This window comes from Labeo rohita, chromosome 7 (assembly GCF_022985175.1).
Source record: "Labeo rohita strain BAU-BD-2019 chromosome 7, IGBB_LRoh.1.0, whole genome shotgun sequence".
NCBI classification, from domain to species: Eukaryota; Metazoa; Chordata; class Actinopteri; order Cypriniformes; family Cyprinidae; genus Labeo; species Labeo rohita.
Window position 1 is genome coordinate 4,569,349 of NC_066875.1, and position 17,222 is coordinate 4,586,570.

The 17,222-nt window shown below is 42.4% G+C and overlaps 1 protein-coding gene across 3 annotated transcripts in view; it reads left to right on the top strand.

Annotated features, from left to right (window-relative positions):
* The window catches only part of ppargc1a (peroxisome proliferator-activated receptor gamma, coactivator 1 alpha), a 44,586-nt gene that overhangs the window by 10,261 nt on the left and 17,103 nt on the right, over positions 1-17,222 (top strand). Inside the window, exons 3-8 of one of the 3 annotated variants that reach the window (XM_051114039.1) lie at positions 8,576-8,770; positions 9,609-9,731; positions 10,426-11,623; positions 12,436-12,481; positions 12,664-12,737; positions 15,673-16,711. In XM_051114039.1, coding sequence (XP_050969996.1) covers positions 8,576-8,770; positions 9,609-9,731; positions 10,426-11,623; positions 12,436-12,481; positions 12,664-12,737; positions 15,673-16,711 — 2,675 coding nt within the window. The remainder of the gene's footprint in view (positions 1-8,575; positions 8,771-9,608; positions 9,732-10,425; positions 11,624-12,435; positions 12,482-12,663; positions 12,738-15,672; positions 16,712-17,222) is intronic. The other 2 variants (XM_051114042.1, XM_051114041.1) reach the window with 2 other exon arrangements.

The window sequence follows — 17,222 nt, forward strand, 5'->3', positions numbered from 1 at the left end:
CAACCCAAAATATTTAACCATAGATTTTTGGTTTCAGCCACAACAGTTTTGGAGGGCAAAATCACTGACCGAAATGATGACGTCTAATTAGCACTTGTCCGATTATGCATTTTTGCTATGCTGGCATCTATTTCATGCATTTATTTATTTATTTATTTTTGGTCAATCATTCTGTCAGTTTTGCGTATACCTCAGAAAAGCCATTTAATGTTTGTAGCTCGTTAACTAGAAAAAATACATACATTTTAGGGCTGTCAAATTTAATCACGCTATTAATCACATCCAAAAAAATGGTTTATGTTTACATACTATATGTGTTTGCTCTGTATATTTATGATGTATATATAAATACACAAACGTGCATGTATGTATTTAAAAAAAAATAAAAATAAATATGTATATATATATATATATATATAATTTTGATTGTAAATAAATAAATATTTTACATATAAACCTAAAATATTTTTTCCATAATATATACGTGTATGTGTGTGTTTTTATATATACTTGTATACACTGCTGACATCTACCTGTTGTAACGTCACTACCACAATTTTCCACAGAATAGATGATTACAGTCAAAATCTTAATGAGTACAGCTCTCCAAAACTATTTTGGCAGAAACGAAAAATAAAAGTTTTGCTCTTTCATGTTCATTGCTAGCTGAAATGTCTCTCCTGTGACCTTTTGTAATCATGGGATTTCTTAGAGATCTAAATTAACGACCGTCTACATCACTTACTACATCTGTTTATCGCTTGTATGCTGCATCTGCATGTTGATACAGTGCTAAAAGCACAGAAGAATCAGCACACTCTTCCTCTCTAAATATATCTCGCAAGAGACTTGTTCGGTTATTTTAGTCGAGTATGAAATGAACCTTGTTTTAGCGCTATGCTTGATTGACAGCTGAGTAGGCGGTCTTTTACTGTTGTCTGAGGCATATGAGAACAGATTAGCATTTACACTACAAACACAGTGCGGTCACATGCATTTCTCCGAGTGAAGTGATGCCACGATGTTCTTTGAAGTATCATGTAATTGTCTTAGTATATGGAGTACCGAAAAGTATTATCTGATGCTGTGCTACAGCCAAATACTTCTGGCTGTCATCGTTATGTTGTAGATAATTCTTTACCAAGACTTTATATCTGATTACAAATCTTATCTAAATCCCTCAAGCCACCGGTATGAATTACCTTAAGCTTTGATCTTAACACATATCTCCCATGTGTGTGCGTGTGTGTGTGTTCGTGTACATGCTGGTACTGTTAAATGGCTGTAACAAGGTTTAGCTTCCTTTGCTCTGGAACACACTGTGTTCTGCCAGTTAATGTCAGCTGACAGCCACTACCCAGAACTGAAGCACCACAGGTGGTGTCACACATGAGACGGTTTTTCCATGTCTGAGGATGAGCTACACATGGGGTTTTCCTTGGACATGGTGGTCAGCCTCTTAAATCATGTTTTATGAGTCTGGCCCAGACGGCTTGTGCTGGAAGTTGCACTGATCTGATGCCAAGTTGTGATAAATATCCTACGTGGACAGTACAACCAGTACTACTCAAGGATTTGACGATGGCCTATATTATGCTTATATGTTGATGCTTTGAACTGCATTGATGCGTTCGAGCATCCAAACACACAAGTGCATGCGGTCAATACAGCAATATTCGCATTTTGTAACGTGTCACCAGTTGTAAGTGCGGGATAACCATTGTGGGCTATTTTTAGTTTGGGACGTTAATCTCTTCTAAGAGCCTTTCAGGGCCGTCTCTTTCTAACCTGGCCGGAAACGCTAAGCCAATAAGCCCCAGGCGTCTGGCTCAACTCTGGGCTGGGAGAGAAAGTGAGTCCCGGTACAGGCGATTCCTGGATTATTTAATACTTCAACATGGCAGGGAGGGGGAGTTTGGATCTCTGAATTCCAGGAACGCTGGTTCTTTTAGGGCTTATGCACTGCAGGGTACAGGGTGTTTCGGACATAGCTTAGTGACGTCACGCTGCACGATTTCATGGAGGGGGTAAATTAATAAACAAAATGCTAAATTTCCACAATGAGGAAATGAGGAAATTGACATCAACAATGTAAAGTGTGAAAATATGTTGAGAGTGTTGCATCCTTGTCACTTTTTGTTTCATTAGTTAAAACATGTGTTGAAGTGCTGTAAAAAATCTTTTTGTGAAGAAGTGCATTGCAAAGGCAAATTTAGTTTTGGCTGGTGTTTTAATTTTTGGCCCAGGCCAAATCAGACCTTGTAAAGGTTTACATGCATGCATAAGCACAGTGCCTTCAAAAGTGTTTAAACGTGAGCATAAATCCTTATCACTTCTTGGCATAAATGCATTAAAGTAATTTGAAATTACTTTACAACACCAGCAATATTTTTTATCTTTTTGAATGCATAATTATGGCAATATATACACATCACAGTCAGATGCTCCCCTTTGGAAGCTGTGATGGCTGATTAATGGATTCAACTTTTTTGTCTGTTTTTGTTTTGTTATTTTTTAAGATTATTGAGTCATCACACCTTATACCTTAACTAAAAATGACTTTTTTTTTTTTTTGGTCTCTCTGCAATTTTTACTCAGAAATTGCTAATAAATTTCATAATTAATTAGAGCAAGTAACACTTTAAATAAAACCCAACATTTTGAAGTAGAAACAGTGTTTTCTTGTAAAACATACTCTAAAAATCTATCTATCACAAAACAATCAGAAGTTTAGAAATAATTTAGAAATGGTATTTTTCTAGGTTCTGAAACTATTAATTTTATTTATTTATTTATTTATTTATTCAGGTTTTTTTTTAAATAAGCATTCATAGTGTTGTGAAGTCAAGTTGCAAAAATAAAATAAAATAAAAAATAATAAAATAAAATAACCAGGATAATGTTGATATTGCTTAAAAGCCAACATCTGGCATGTTTTGCAGACTTAACATACATATAGACATACAAAAAGATCAAAGAAGAAAAAAAAAGCAGGCTTGAAACATGGAAATAATTGTCTCACAAAGTCAAGGTCTGGTAGATCTTCCCTCACCTACAGGAGATGGAAGTCAAGGTAAAAGATAATGCATTTATTTATTAATCAGCAAATAGCTTTTATCCAGTGAGGTGAGAGCGTTGCAGAGGCTTCTGATAAGATCATTTGCTTTCAGGTGTTTTGCTGGCTACTGTACTCAGCATTGAGTGTAAATTGAATAGCATGACCTTTTTGCAGCCGAATCAAATCGACTGCATTTCTACACACATTCGGTGGTTTCAATTACCATACATTTTTTGATATTGGAGTCTGTAACCTCACTCGTTCCTCATGGATAGTCGTACAAGAGCATAAAATACGCACGCATGCAGTCATGCAGCCAGTAAGCGCTTTTTTGCCCTCTGCTTTCACACAGACGTATTCAGGCAATTGACCCTTGTGCAGTTAACACATGCTTTATTATAGAAAGATTGCTGTAGTTTCGTCTTTCCCCTTTATTGTCGCTCCTCCGCATGTTTGGTGCAGTGCCGGTGATGATGTGCCCCGCTGCTGATATCAGGGTGAGAAATGACGGGCTGCCCTGCCGGTGTGCTGCTCATAAGCCTGCCAGCAGCCGAAAGGTCAGAGGAGGATCCGGAGGGTAACAAAGCACTTTTAATAAGAGAAAAAGGGTGACTTTACATGCTTAAATACCAGCTTTATATGTCTACGTTTTCTTGTTTCCATATGGATGGCGTTTCCTGCTGCGCTGGAATGAAACAGGACTCTTTTTTTTCATCCCCCTCTTGTATTTCCTAGCAAGATCACCATCCTTTATATGTTTATGCTCACAAAAGATTGCCTACCTCTGCAGATTTGCCACCTCAGACTTAAGCGAAGTTTTGTTTGCATGCATTTCAGAAAGGAATAACGATGTGTGTTTTCTTTTCTCCGCTGCATTAAAATATTTAGACTCCAGCTCTTTAGGAATCCGAGCACCCTAGTGTCAGCATTATTGGGCGGGTTTCTAAAATAAGCAGTGCATCAATATGTCTGAGCACCGAAAACTAAGTTTATTCTAATTGCATTAGAAGCAAAGCTGTGGGCCATCTGTTGCACCACAGCTAAGAAACAGCATGCAAACTGCTCTTTCTCTGTTTATGTTCAGTGCATCCGTTTAGATCATGTCAGTTTGCTTTCAGCTCTTTCAGCAGTTATCTCGAGGTAGAAATTGCAAGCACATATTAATTTAGCAGTATTATATTTTAATTTCCCTCTTCACTATGCATTATTCTGGTTGTTTGCACGCAAAAATAACTTATACTTGTTGCTGATGAGCTTGATTGCTACCTGTTCGAGCTTCTGGTCCAGACCGAGTCAGAAAGGGTGGTAATGTTGGTGCGGGTTATGAAAAGTTAATCTTTGCCATACTCGGTCTCTCTGTGATCATTGCCTCTGGAGCAGGCATGCCTCGGTGCCCAGCTTGCAGGATCATTTGCGGGGGAAATGAGGTTTGAAATAGTGCTGGTGATTCCACTGGCAGAATCCTATTTTTGAGTATGACATATGACTGCTGTGCCGTGTACGTATACTGTGACACAATCTGGTTAGGGTTATCGAGGGAGGCTTACGTTGGAATGTTTTTGATGATGTGAGAGAACAATGTCTTTTTTGACTTGTTATATATGTGAGGTCTTTTATTGCTTTTATTGGAGGTCTGGATTTGGTCAAAAATGTCTTTGTTCGTGTGTATCCTCTTTCTCCCCACCTACAATGCTATGACTAGGATGTCACTTGGATTTGTTATCTGTGGAATCAGATATTAATGAGACAATTTACCAAAAAAAAAAAAAAAGAGAAATAAAGAGACCTATTGTTCTATTTTTATGTAAGGCCTTCAAAGGAGAAGTCCACTTCCAAAACAAAGATTCACATATAATGTACTCACCCCCTTGTTATCCAGGATGTTCATGTCTTTCTTTCTTCAGTCGTAAAGAAATTATGTTTTTTAAAGGAAAACATTTCAGCATCTCCATATAATGGACTGATATGGTGCCCCAATTTTGAACTTTCAAAATGCAGTTTAAATGCGGCTTCAAACGATCCCAAATGCAGTTGTAAATGATCCCAGCTGAAAAAGAAGGGTCTTATCTAGCTTAACGATCGGTTATTTTCATTAAAAAAAATACAATTTATATACTTTTTAATGTCAAACGCTCGTCTTGTCTTACTCTGCCTGGACTGTTTTTTTTCCAGTTCATAACAGTTAGGGTATGTCGAAAAACTCCCATCTCATGTTCTCCCTCAACTTCAAAATCGTCCTATATCGCTGTTTTACCTTTTTTTTTAGGGGTGTTTGAACTTCTTTGCATGTTCACATTGCAAAGACTGGGTCGGTACTTCTGCAGCGATGTAGGATGATTTTGAAATGATTTTTGAAGTTGAGGGATAAAATACGATTGGAGTTCTTTTTCGACATACCCTAACTGTCATGAGTCAGAATACACAGAGTTCAGGGAGAGCAAGGGAAGACGAGCGTTTGAGATTAAAAAGGTATTTAAATTGTATTTTTTTAATGAAAATAACTGACCCTTTCGCTAGATAAGACCCTTCTTCCTCAGCTTGGATCGTTTAAAACCACATTTGGGATCGTTTGAAGCCGCATTTAAACTGCATTTTGAAAGTTCAAAATCGGGGCACCATATTATATGGAGAAAATTGCTGAAATGTTTTCCTCAAAAAAACATAATTTCTTTTACGACTGAAGAAAGAACGACATGAACATCTTGGATGACAAGGGGGTGAGTACATTATATGTGAATCTTTGTTTTGGAAGTGGATTTGTCCTTTAAACTTTCAAGTTTTTTAAACCTGTTTCAAAACTATCAGATGAGGTTTTGACCAACTAGCATCCAATCCAACAAAATTTCTATTATAATAATTACAATTTCAAATTCCAATACCTCTATTCAAATTTGTTTCAAATTCAAGAGTTGAATTGAAATTTAAAACACATTCTAAGTTCAATTCTGAACGGTGTACAAACTTTGTTTGGGTCACAGCTAGGAAAGGTAAAATTATAGACAAATACTGAATAGAGCGAATAGTTTCTATCAGATGGAAACGAACTCTATTTTGGTTTCAGAGAGAACAAAAAGAAAAAGAAAAATACATCAATCTTCACTTTAACCTTTTTCCACACATTCTAGGTCATTTAATGTCTTCTTTGTGATGGTGCAAGCCTTCGGTTGTAAAACGCACTCTGAGTAATTGACTTTCTAGGTTTTATTACCTGCAGAGTTTTCCCTCTCCGTCACGGTGGAGATGCAAGGCCGCAGACACGATCAAAATACAAACCTCAGATTTTACTCGTTTTATATCCTTTCGTTACCGGTGGGGTATTCGCTCAGATCCCCAAATGATATCGGACCATTTTTTTTCCAGCCGCGAAGTCAGAGTAAAAGAAAAGGACCGTGCTACCTGTTATCAGTGGCATAAGTTATATCTCAAGAATACAATGGCTTAGGTGGAACTCAATAAAAGAGTTAAAGCAAGGACAATTTCAAAGACAGCCTGTCTGATAACAAAAGAGCGTACCTGATAATGAATGACTGGTGAGCGCTGGCGTGCCTCTGAAGTACTGGGGAAGGGAGGGGAGCTAGATGGAGTGTGACTGCCGAGCGCTTGCCAGTGTGTTTTATGGCTAATTGAAGCATTTGTGGTAAAACAGCCATGAATGGCACCCTTTAGAATTAGAGCAGGTTAATATATTGTGATCCCACAATTAGCCCACGATTGTTAAGATCTGTTTAATTCGGTGGGGTCCATTAAGCGGAATGGGAAAGGTCCTATCTATTTTTCTTCCCTTTTTATTCAGACCGTTTCTCTTTAGAGGCAATCGATGGCTGCGGACGCGGCTCCAGAGGTTGCCTGGAAATTCCAGCCACTCTGGCACATGTGCTTTGCTAGTGCTGGTTACACTTTGAATGGAGGACAAAGCTTATTGGGCCTGTTGCATAGAATGCCGACAGATAACCGATGTTGTAAGAGGAGTGCAGAACTTTTGATTGCTGTATAAACCCTGCAGTACCTTCTGTCGTGCTAGATAAAGTCTGACCGAGAGTTCACACTTGTAACGAGTGGTTTTACTAACTGCTAGTCCTTATTTGGTTAAGCACTGATACAGTGAGAGCTATGGAAAATCTCCAAATGAATAAAAGCTTTCCTTTAAATCAAACACTGAGCATCTATGGGAGGTCATCCTAAATAACCAGGATTATAATTAGCTTGAAGGAAATGCTTATTGTTATTGCCCTCTGTTTTAGTGGCTGCCTAGGTTTTTATGAAGCTGCAGAAGACAAATTGTGGGGAGACAGCAAAAGCGTAGCTCATTGGAAGGACATTATTATCCAACCATTAAACAGTAGGCAAAGTCACAGGCTGCGTTTTTTTTTCTAGCTGCCTTGCGTCAGAACTCAGGTGCCTCTGCGAATGTTATGTTATCAATTCCAGAGCAGAATTAGGAAACATGTCCCAAGGAGGGCATTATGAACTCAGTGAAAAGCATTTTCCTCCCTGTCAGTGGCTAATCAAACGTTAGCGCTATCAGCGCTGAAATCTCTTAAATGGAGTGAGATAAGTAAAATGGCCTTGTTTTGATGTCTCAAAAGCAGCTCCCGTGAGCATATGAACACGCTGGTGTGTAATCGTGGGAAACTATTAATAGAAAAGGGATCAAACAGGGTGATCGTTGCACATGGGACTGGAGGCTAAGCAATGCAACACTTCTATCTAAAGAGGACAGTCCCCCTGCAGCCACCACGATCGTGCCCGAATGCTATCAGCAAGCGATACTAATCCTGTGGTGTGCATGAAAGGATTTGTTCTTGTTGGCCTGCATACGCCATGTCCCCCAGCAATTTTGGTGTTTATCTTCTGCAATTGCTAAGTCCCGTGGGTTTTGGTGCTGGAACTTCCAGTGCCTGCGACTTTTACACAGCCACCGCTCCACAGATACTGCCCCTCCTGCGTTACCATCTGCAGACGGAGACAGAGACGAAAACATCAAAGAGTTTAGCGTTTAGCATTTGATTCTGTAATCACACTTCATATGCTCAAAAAAAACTGCATCTATTTCAAGTCACAATAAGGCTGCTTATCTATGGATTGCCAGCTTGAATTTTGTTGATGAGCCATTTGAGACTTCTGAGTTAGGGACTGGGGGAACTTAACTTCCCTCATATTGTTTCTTACCTCTTTCTCGCTACTTCCCTGGGTAGTGGCTGTGTGTCAGCTCAGTTAATGGGTTTCTTAGGGGAGATATTATTTTGGTCCAGTAAGCTGCATGTTTAATGTATGACTGACAGTGCTGACTCATGTGGCTTAAGCAATTTGTAGTTGAAAGAGATTTTGTAGTAAAAAAAAAAAAAAAAGTTTATGCTGCAAAATAAAAAATAAATAAAAAATCTCCATCCTCTATAAGCGATTATGGAGCACTGCTCCACCCAGCCTGAAAACAGAGAAAATCGACTGCTTCAAACTAAAATGTCCTATTTTCTTCCACTGTTCTTTCTCTTTCCCCTTTTCTTTTCACCCCTTAAGAAGATAGATGAGGAAAATGAGGCCAACTTGCTGGCAGTGCTCACAGAAACCCTGGACAGTATCCCAGTGGACGAAGACGGGTTGCCTTCGTTCGAGGCCCTGGCAGATGGGGACGTGACCAATGCCAGTGATCAGAGCTGTCCTTCCACCCCAGACGGCTCGCCACGCACCCCAGAGCCAGAGGAGCCTTCCCTGGTAAGAGATCCTCCCCGCCCGTGCCTCCCATGTGCCCAATCCTATTTTGCCATGAAGCATGGCCCTCTCATTCTGTTTCCTTCCCTCGCTCTGTCTCGGTCCCACTGTGTTTCGCTTTGCTCCCACTGTCTGGTCTTCACTAGCACCAGATAAGGAGATGCTGCAGGCTTGTCACCAAAAATGGGTACAGACTCGCCAGACAGCAGCTCTGGCTGTCTCCTATTGATGTCTGTGCACAAAACATAGCTGCGGTGCTCACGAAACAGCAAATCTAAGTAGATCAGTGTTCCTGAGGTGTTAATTGCATTGTTCATTACTGCAAAAAGGAACATGCACAAAAGTGTCAAGCTGAAAGAATGGAATTTAATCAAGTGACTATTTTAATCTGCATTTTCTCTAATAAACAACAGTAAGCAGCAAAAGTCAAAATCCCCCTTGCAATTATTTTGTTGAATATTAGCACTTTAATGTTTACACCAGGCTCCTGCTCTGCTTGACATGCTGCCACACTATTAGTCTGATCTATCTGACTCATTCCTTGCAAAATGAAATCATTATAGTTTAATGTTAAAGCATACAAATAGTCATGTATTGCATTTTTTTCAAAACAGTTTGTAAACTTACAGAGAGAATCCTATAAAAAACGCATGCAAAAATTTCTAGGAAATGCATGAACTGATAAACTGCATACCTCAGATGCAATGTAAGTCGCTTTGAATAAAGCATTTGCCAAATGCATGAATGCGATGTGAATGTAAGTATTGTTTGGGGTTCTTTGCATTTCGTTTTAAATTCATAGCTGTAATCCCCGTGATCTGTTTCTCTGCTCTGTTTGTAGCTGAAGAAGCTCCTCCTGGCGCCTGCTAACTCCCAGCTCAGCTATAATCAATACCCAGGTGGCAAGGCACAGAACCATGCAGCCAGCAACCAACGGATCAGACCAACACCTGCTGTTGCCAAGGTAGCTGCTCGCTGCACTTCTTGCATCAAAGGCCTGGTGTGTGAGCTCATCTGCTAGTTCCATGTAATTTTTTCCTTTCTGATAAATTATACAAATAGTCTGCTCCCTCCAGGGAGCTGAAGCTTGATTAAGTTGTGTGTGTGATGGAGGTGTGTTGTGGCTGTCTCATCTAAAGTTGTGTTACCCTTGATGACGTTCAGGACTTCTGAATGGCACCGTCTCATTTCCATGAAAAAAGAAAACGCTGAGATGTCTTGATAGAATTAGCATTGTTGGTCTCGTTGTCTCAAAAACAATGATTTATTACCACAGGCCCAGTCATGTTGTAAACTAGAAGAAAAATGAGTAGTTACTTGAGGTGAACATCATGCATAATTCTCTCCCCTCCACACAAACACGCTCACGCATGTGCACATGCGCAGCTCTCTTTGAGGAGTTAATTTTCCATAATGACTTTGACTCCTCTGTTTCTGGAGCTCTGCACATGGCAGGGTCCCAGAGGACACCGCTGTCTCCTCCTGCTGCCTGTGTGCAGATCTTCCTGGAGCCGTCCCAAGACCTCGTAATTAAGATGATGGGCAAAGCACACTCACGTTGCCTTTTGGGAGACTAAACCACCTCTACGCTAACCCCCTGTTCTGATTTCCCTATGTTACTGTTGTGCTCATTCTGCCCTCTCTCTCTCTCTCTTCAGACAGAAAACCCCTGGAACAGTAAACCACGAGGGTCCTGTTCCAACCGGTCCGTGAGACGCCCTTGCACTGAGCTGCTCAAGTACCTCACCTCTAGCGACGAGGCCTTCCAGACCAAAGCCAGGGAAGCCAAGAGCACCTGGACAGGTTGCGGCAAGGACAGGGGAGGGGCTTGCACATCCTCCTGCTCATCTTCTTCCTCTCCATCGTCCTCGTCCACCTCCTCTTTCTCCTCCCTGTCGTCCTGCTCCTCTTCCACCGCCTCCAAAAAGAAGACGTCCTCTGCCTCCCCATCATCACAGCAGCAGCAGCAGCAGCAGCAACAGCAGCAGCAGCTGGCAGTGCAGGCCCAGCGAGGTGAGAGCCAGGCAGCCGGCACGTGTAGTGTGGCTGGTGAGGGGGCGGGGAAGTGGCGGCGGTGTACTCAAGGGGAGCACTCCGCCCCCGTTGCGCTGTCCCATGGAGGCGGCTGTGGCCATGCCTGCTCCGGCGAAGAGGGAAGGCCGCCAGGCCCGCAGCCAGGTGTTGACCCAGGCAGCTTGGCCGCTGCCCGCTTTATTAGGTACATGCACTCTTACTCTCTCCCGCCTAGAGAGACGGGTCATGCAGGCAGCTGTGGTCATTGCCTTGAGGCAGGCGGCTTGGCTGAGGCTGGCCGTGCTAACAGGCACGTCACGGTGACCATTAGGAAAAGGAGGCAAGAGCTAGAGCACCCCATGCTCAGTCAGCTGCTCACCTCCAGGCCCAGGCCGGCCCGATACCGGGCTCACCTGCAGTTGCCCAGTGTCCCCCAGAGTAAAAGGCGAGACCTAGCTGACACGGCTTCCAGAGTCCAAAAGAGCCAGGGACGCTTAGACCGAGCTAGTCGCGAGCACCCTAGAAAGGCACCTAGTTTACACGAGCAGGCATTTAGCGTCGCCGACAAGAGCGATCTTGAGTGTTCAGCAGAGCTTAAATTAGACCTACTAGAGAGTTGGTTAAGCATGCCAGAACAGGTGACAGGAGACATGAGCTTGCATGATCTGGTGGGCCAGGCCGGGGAGGATGTTTTTGATGATGTCATAGGCAGCCCCATGTCATTCTCACAGGGCCTGCCAAGCCCATTGTTCCCAGACTCTTTAGTTCCAGAGCGCACGCCCTCCGACTCACAAAAACAGGCACTCCGCAGGCACCTCGATGACCAAGTCCCACCAATGTTAGGTAATCATTGCTGCATCCCTGCCCTCTCTCCTTTGCCTCTCCTCCTTTAACTGCTTCCCAGTTTGACCACACACTAACCACAGCGCTAACCCAAACCTAACATTTACTCAGGAGCGAAAACTGATGCGGCTCCGAAGCGTAAACCTCTGAATTGGCACAAACCTTTGTCTGTAGATTAATTATAAATGAAAGACGGGGAACGCCTGCAACACTTTTGAACTATCACGTCGCCCGATTTCAAACTCAGATCTGTGCTGAAAAGCTTCTTTCTCAGGCTGCCATAATATAGCTGTCTAACTGAGAGATACTCCCTAGCTGCAGTTGGAGACGGTCGCAGCCTCAGGCAACTGCACACGCTTCCTTGACTCTTCTTTCTTCCTCTGCTTTGGTTTCAATTGCATGCAAAATATCTTCTTGTTAGAGTTAATTTTAGCTGTATGAAACATTTGTGCCGTTCTTTTTCATGTCATAGTCTGTTTTTTTGTTACGTTTTCTACTCATTCTGACTTTTGGAATGTGGTGGACCTTGTATGATGGGCTGGGGAACTGAACACATGTCATCACTTCATCCTGCCTCACAAAGTATGCAGTCATATAAAGACAAAAACTATGGGGTCAAGTTAGTCCAACTATTGGTTTTTCCCAAAATTTCTGTCTGGCTGGAGAGTCTTCTAGCCTTTCAGCGCAGGGTTGGATTTACAACATCATTGCTGTCACTGATTGAGTCTAAGATATTTAGTTGTAGACCTGAAATATCTTGGGCATAGTGTGAACTAGTAAATTAATTACCCATGCTCCTTTGTGTTCTGCAGCCAAACCAACCATCTTGCCACTTCCTTTGACCCCAGAGTCTCCAAAGTAAGTGAGAGAGTTTTTCACAACTTTTGTAGAGCAGACAAAATCTGAACTAAAAAAAAAAAAAAAAACAACAGAACAATGATGAGGCATTTTGTTAATTTCATTTCCATTTGTAAGCTCACACAAACACTTTTAGCACTCCATCCCAGTTCTCATATATTGTTTTCCCCTTTGTGTTACAGTGACCACAAGGGATCTCCGTTTGAGAACAAAACCATTGAACACACATTGAGTGTGGAGATCTGTGGAACCCCAGGTAAACAAACACAAGGTTTTTGCTCATAACCAAGAAAAGAATATGAAAATTGTATCTAATGAGTGCCAGAAAAGCTCCCCCCTTTCCTCTGTTTGTATGCTTGTTAATCTGAAATATCGCTAGTAAAGGTAACATTTCTTCAGCAAAGTGAAAAGTCTCTTACAAGCCTACTTTGATAGTTTAATTAAAGCAAAAGGTTCAAGGTGAACCGATGGAACATGGTCAGAATTTTACAGAGTCCTTCATTGATTACTTTTTTCATTCTTTAGCTGATTTATTGGAAAGTTTCACTCTTCCCCTTTGAAGAGTTAATATTCTCTCTTTCTCATTTAGACTCTAATGCTTTTTGACTGGGCAGGTCGCTGCTTCAGTACATCAGAGATAAATTGTTGTGGCATTATTATTGTTTTAATTGGTTTTGCCATGCAATTTGGTTTTGCCGATATTATCTGGATCTTTTTTTTTTCAGACAGTCAATTTGATTAGAGACATTAAGGCAATTTCCTATGTTAATTCTGCTATTTATGCGAAGGGTCCATTTGTGAAATTGAGCCTAAGCATTTTTATATAAAAAGGGGAATATATATATACATACACACACACATATATATATATATATATATATATATATATATATACATTGGTGTTGACCCACAGTAATTAAACCCAGACGAAGTGTATGTCAGCCGGGGCTGAAACACAACTCTTCAGCAGTTCTCCCCTTTCTCACTTTCTTTCTCTCAGCATAAATCATGCAGGTAATTATTTCTGTATCCCCCGTGCAGAGATTAATCATTCCAGGTCAATAAAAACAAAATGGCTGCCCTTTTCCTCTCACAATGTGTCTTGGTGAATGGGCCATTTGGTATTCACTTACTACAAGGTAATGGCCCTCGGTGTACAGATTTGACCTAGCCCGAGGGTACAATGTAACTCTGTGTTTGGTGTTTTTGCTCAAATGTGGATTATGTCATAGCTATTTAGTGAAGCTACACATTTCGAGGAATGTTACGACTTCGACAAGCTATTAGAGTTCTTGATTTCCTATATTAAAGATGTGTGTTAGTTTCAAGATTTAAGAGTCATGTGAGGACACCTTTATAGCCTCTTATGCAAGGCTAAAGGCTTCATTTATCTCTGTATTTAATGCATGAGTTTGTGCCTACTAGCCTGAGGCAAATCCAACCCCTGTTCAATGCAAAACTCGAGAAAGCTGCACAATTTTTTTTGGCCGAGACCCTCTTTTCAGATTTGGGATTCATTGCTAATTTAAAACAGCCATGCTAAGGGGAAGTGCTTTGTTGAAGTTCTCTTTTGAGCATTAGTTTACATTTTCCTGTCCTATAGATTACCTTAACCCTTCATACTCGTATGTCTTTACTGACGATCGTACCAGATTAACTGATTACAAGTCACTGTAAAGCCAGATGGGACTCTGAAGTCATAAAATAAATTTCCATTGGGGTTTGTGGCATCATGACAGCAGCGCGAGAAACCATTTTTATGGTGCTGTTGAATTAGAAAATGCCCAGGCGTTTCACTGCAGAGCAAAACACCTTGACACCTGCAGAATAGCCAGTGCTATGAAAGTGCCAGATTTAATACCGTTCCCTAATCCCCATCCCTCTAATAGATTAACTTGAGCGGGGGGTTCCTTTAATTATGGTATCATATGACACCCAGGTCAGTCTGTGTTACGCTCCTTGCATGGCGTTTTAAGATTACCACGGGGATCAGTTCTGTAAGCTTTAAGTAATAATTCGTTCAGAGGTCCCTGCGTAATTCACACCCTGCCAGAAACAGACGAGAGAACCCGCCACTATATGATTAGTGTTTGTATCCATGTGCATTCATCATGGCTGCCTTTGACTGAACAGCACATATTTATGTAATACTATGTAATGTAATTTATGTAATGTAATGTAAAGGCGATAATGGTCCTTGGTTTATGACCCTGCGTGCATTGTATGCCCAGATGGTGTTTGATTGGTGCAGCAGAAGTTCCTTTGGCAGTGCATGCTTTCTTTTCATAGCTCATTGCATTGGCATAATGATAAATTTAGTCATGGCCGCTGTTGTTTTGTATGCCGAATCAGGCTCGTGCCGGCTGCAGTACTGTATCCATTTAATTCAGTGATTGACGTAGATGAATGAGGAAAGAAAAAGAGAGATATGGGGGACGTTCCTTTAACTAATGGGTATTTTGTTTGAAATAGCGGTTTTAGGATATGGTCGTAAAAGGACACGGTCCTGAAAACGTTCAGAAAATGGCTGTAGTTGGATGCACTGAATGGTGTGTTTAATCAAAAAAAGGATCATTTATAGACAGGTTGCTGTCATAATGTGTATAAATCAGGAAAACAAAAATCAGAGAGATGCTGAAATAGAAAGAGAGAAGGAGAAGTAGAGGAAAATAAAGAGGAACTACCTCCGGTTGTTTGTGCAAGTGCATTAACCATGCCATAAAGCAGCACATCTCAAGACTTCCCATATAAATGCCATCTGTTGGCACATAAATCTGTCAAGATGGCTGGGGGTTCATGAGGAGAAAAGGTGGCAAAGATGAAGAGAATGATAACAGCTCCCACATCACTGTGCTTTCATCGCAGTCCCAGGAGTACGGCATTCATGCATCTGTCGAAAGCACCAGTATTATTACAAGATCTGACTGTTTACTTTCTAATGAATTAGGACTGTTTACGGTCTGGAGGAAGTTTAATTGAGTAGCTGTGTCTGTATCGCGGTGCAATCTGAGGTCACATTAATCTGTCAGGGTTGCAATAAAATGCGGATAAGGATTAGGTCTAAATGAAAGGGAATATTTTAATCATGCTCAGGCGTGTGCTCGTTCAATCACTCAGAGACAGACCGAGCACTGTTAAGGAATGGGAAAGGGATCTCGTTTGGTTAATCTGTTGTCTCTTCTTCCCTCCAGGTCTGACACCACCTACCACGCCTCCTCACAAAGCCAGTCAAGAGAACCCTTTCAAAGTATCACTCAAAAACAAGTTGTCTTCATGCTCTCCCTCGGCCCTGACAAGCAAAAGGCCCAGGCTGAGCAATGGGGGCTCTTGCCCTCAGCCAACCAGCGGCTCTATTCGGAAGGGCCCAGAGCAGACTGAGCTCTATGCCCAGTTGAGCAAGGCATCCTCTACAATGCCCCTAGGGGGCTTGGAGGAGCGTCGGGGCAAGCGGCCCATGCCCCGCGTCTTTGGCGATCACGACTATTGCCAGTCTACAAGCACAAAACGAGACAGCACCACCACAGCTGCAGCGGTAACTGGGCCAACAGAGGGCCGGCATGTGGAATGTAAAGACTCGAACATGCCGACCTCCTCTACTTCTACATCATCGTTGTCTTCCGCCTCCCCTTCGTCTTCCTCTCTAGCCAGGCAGCTTCAGGGCCTTTCCCCCAAAGCTCAGGAGGCTTGTCCGGACACGGATGCTCACGGACAGGACCACGACTCCACTTCGGGCTCCAAAGCGTCAGCGGACGGCAGTTCTGCTGGCAGGAAACTACTTAGGGACCAGGAGATCCGGGAAGAGCTCAACAAGCACTTTGGAAAGCCTCAACAAGCCTTCTACAGCGGGGTAGTGGGAGAGCAGAGGGGCATCCGGCCTCTCGAGGACAGTGACTCTGGGGACGAGTACCCCGGTCTTCTCGATGACTACATACACCCAGGTCTGCCTGACTTTGAGGACCTGGAGGTAGGCCGGGAGCGCCTGTTCTACTTGGGGGAAGGTTCTCCACTCGAGCTGCTCCTCGAAGGGTCACCCTCCAGCTCCCCTTCCAGCAGTTCATTCTCATGGAGCTCTGTCTCGCCTCCTTCCACTCAGCTCTCCCCACAGCACCTCCGCTGGCCACGCTCCATCCCACGCTCCCGCTCCCGTTCCTCATCTCACCACAGACGCAGATCCCTCTCCAGGTCTCCATACTCCCGCTCCGAGTCTCCCGACAGCCGTTCTCCCTCTCGGTAAGTTCCGCCTGTCTCAGACACACGTTTACCTAGCAATCTCTTTGGACACAAATCCACGTGTCTCAGCAGGAGGGGCTGTAAGGAAGGTAAACATCTTTCTGTGGCTGTCATTGCGACGAAGCGCGAGTCTGGGTCTCGCAGCGTGGCCACTGAAGTCGTTACGGCTGATTTTGCACAACCAGAGAAAAATTACGTACAATAGACGGTAAGCGTAGGCTTTGAGAGACACAAGATAAAATGAGCTTGGAAGATAAACAGTGTCTTAGGTGGTAAATTGCTCATCTGCACACTTGCTGTTACTCCAAATGAGCCATTCCAAACCTGAGTTCAGACATTCGCTCACCGTTATAGCAATACTTTTTATAAATTGCAGAAATGCCTTCAGAGGCATTTTGAAGTTTCATTTAGAAGTTTTTCATCTCTCATCATTCGCAAACAGCGCGGATGACAAATAGAGTCCAGCACAGTCATTTCTTGGGCAAACAAGCTTGTGTCACTTGAGAAACTT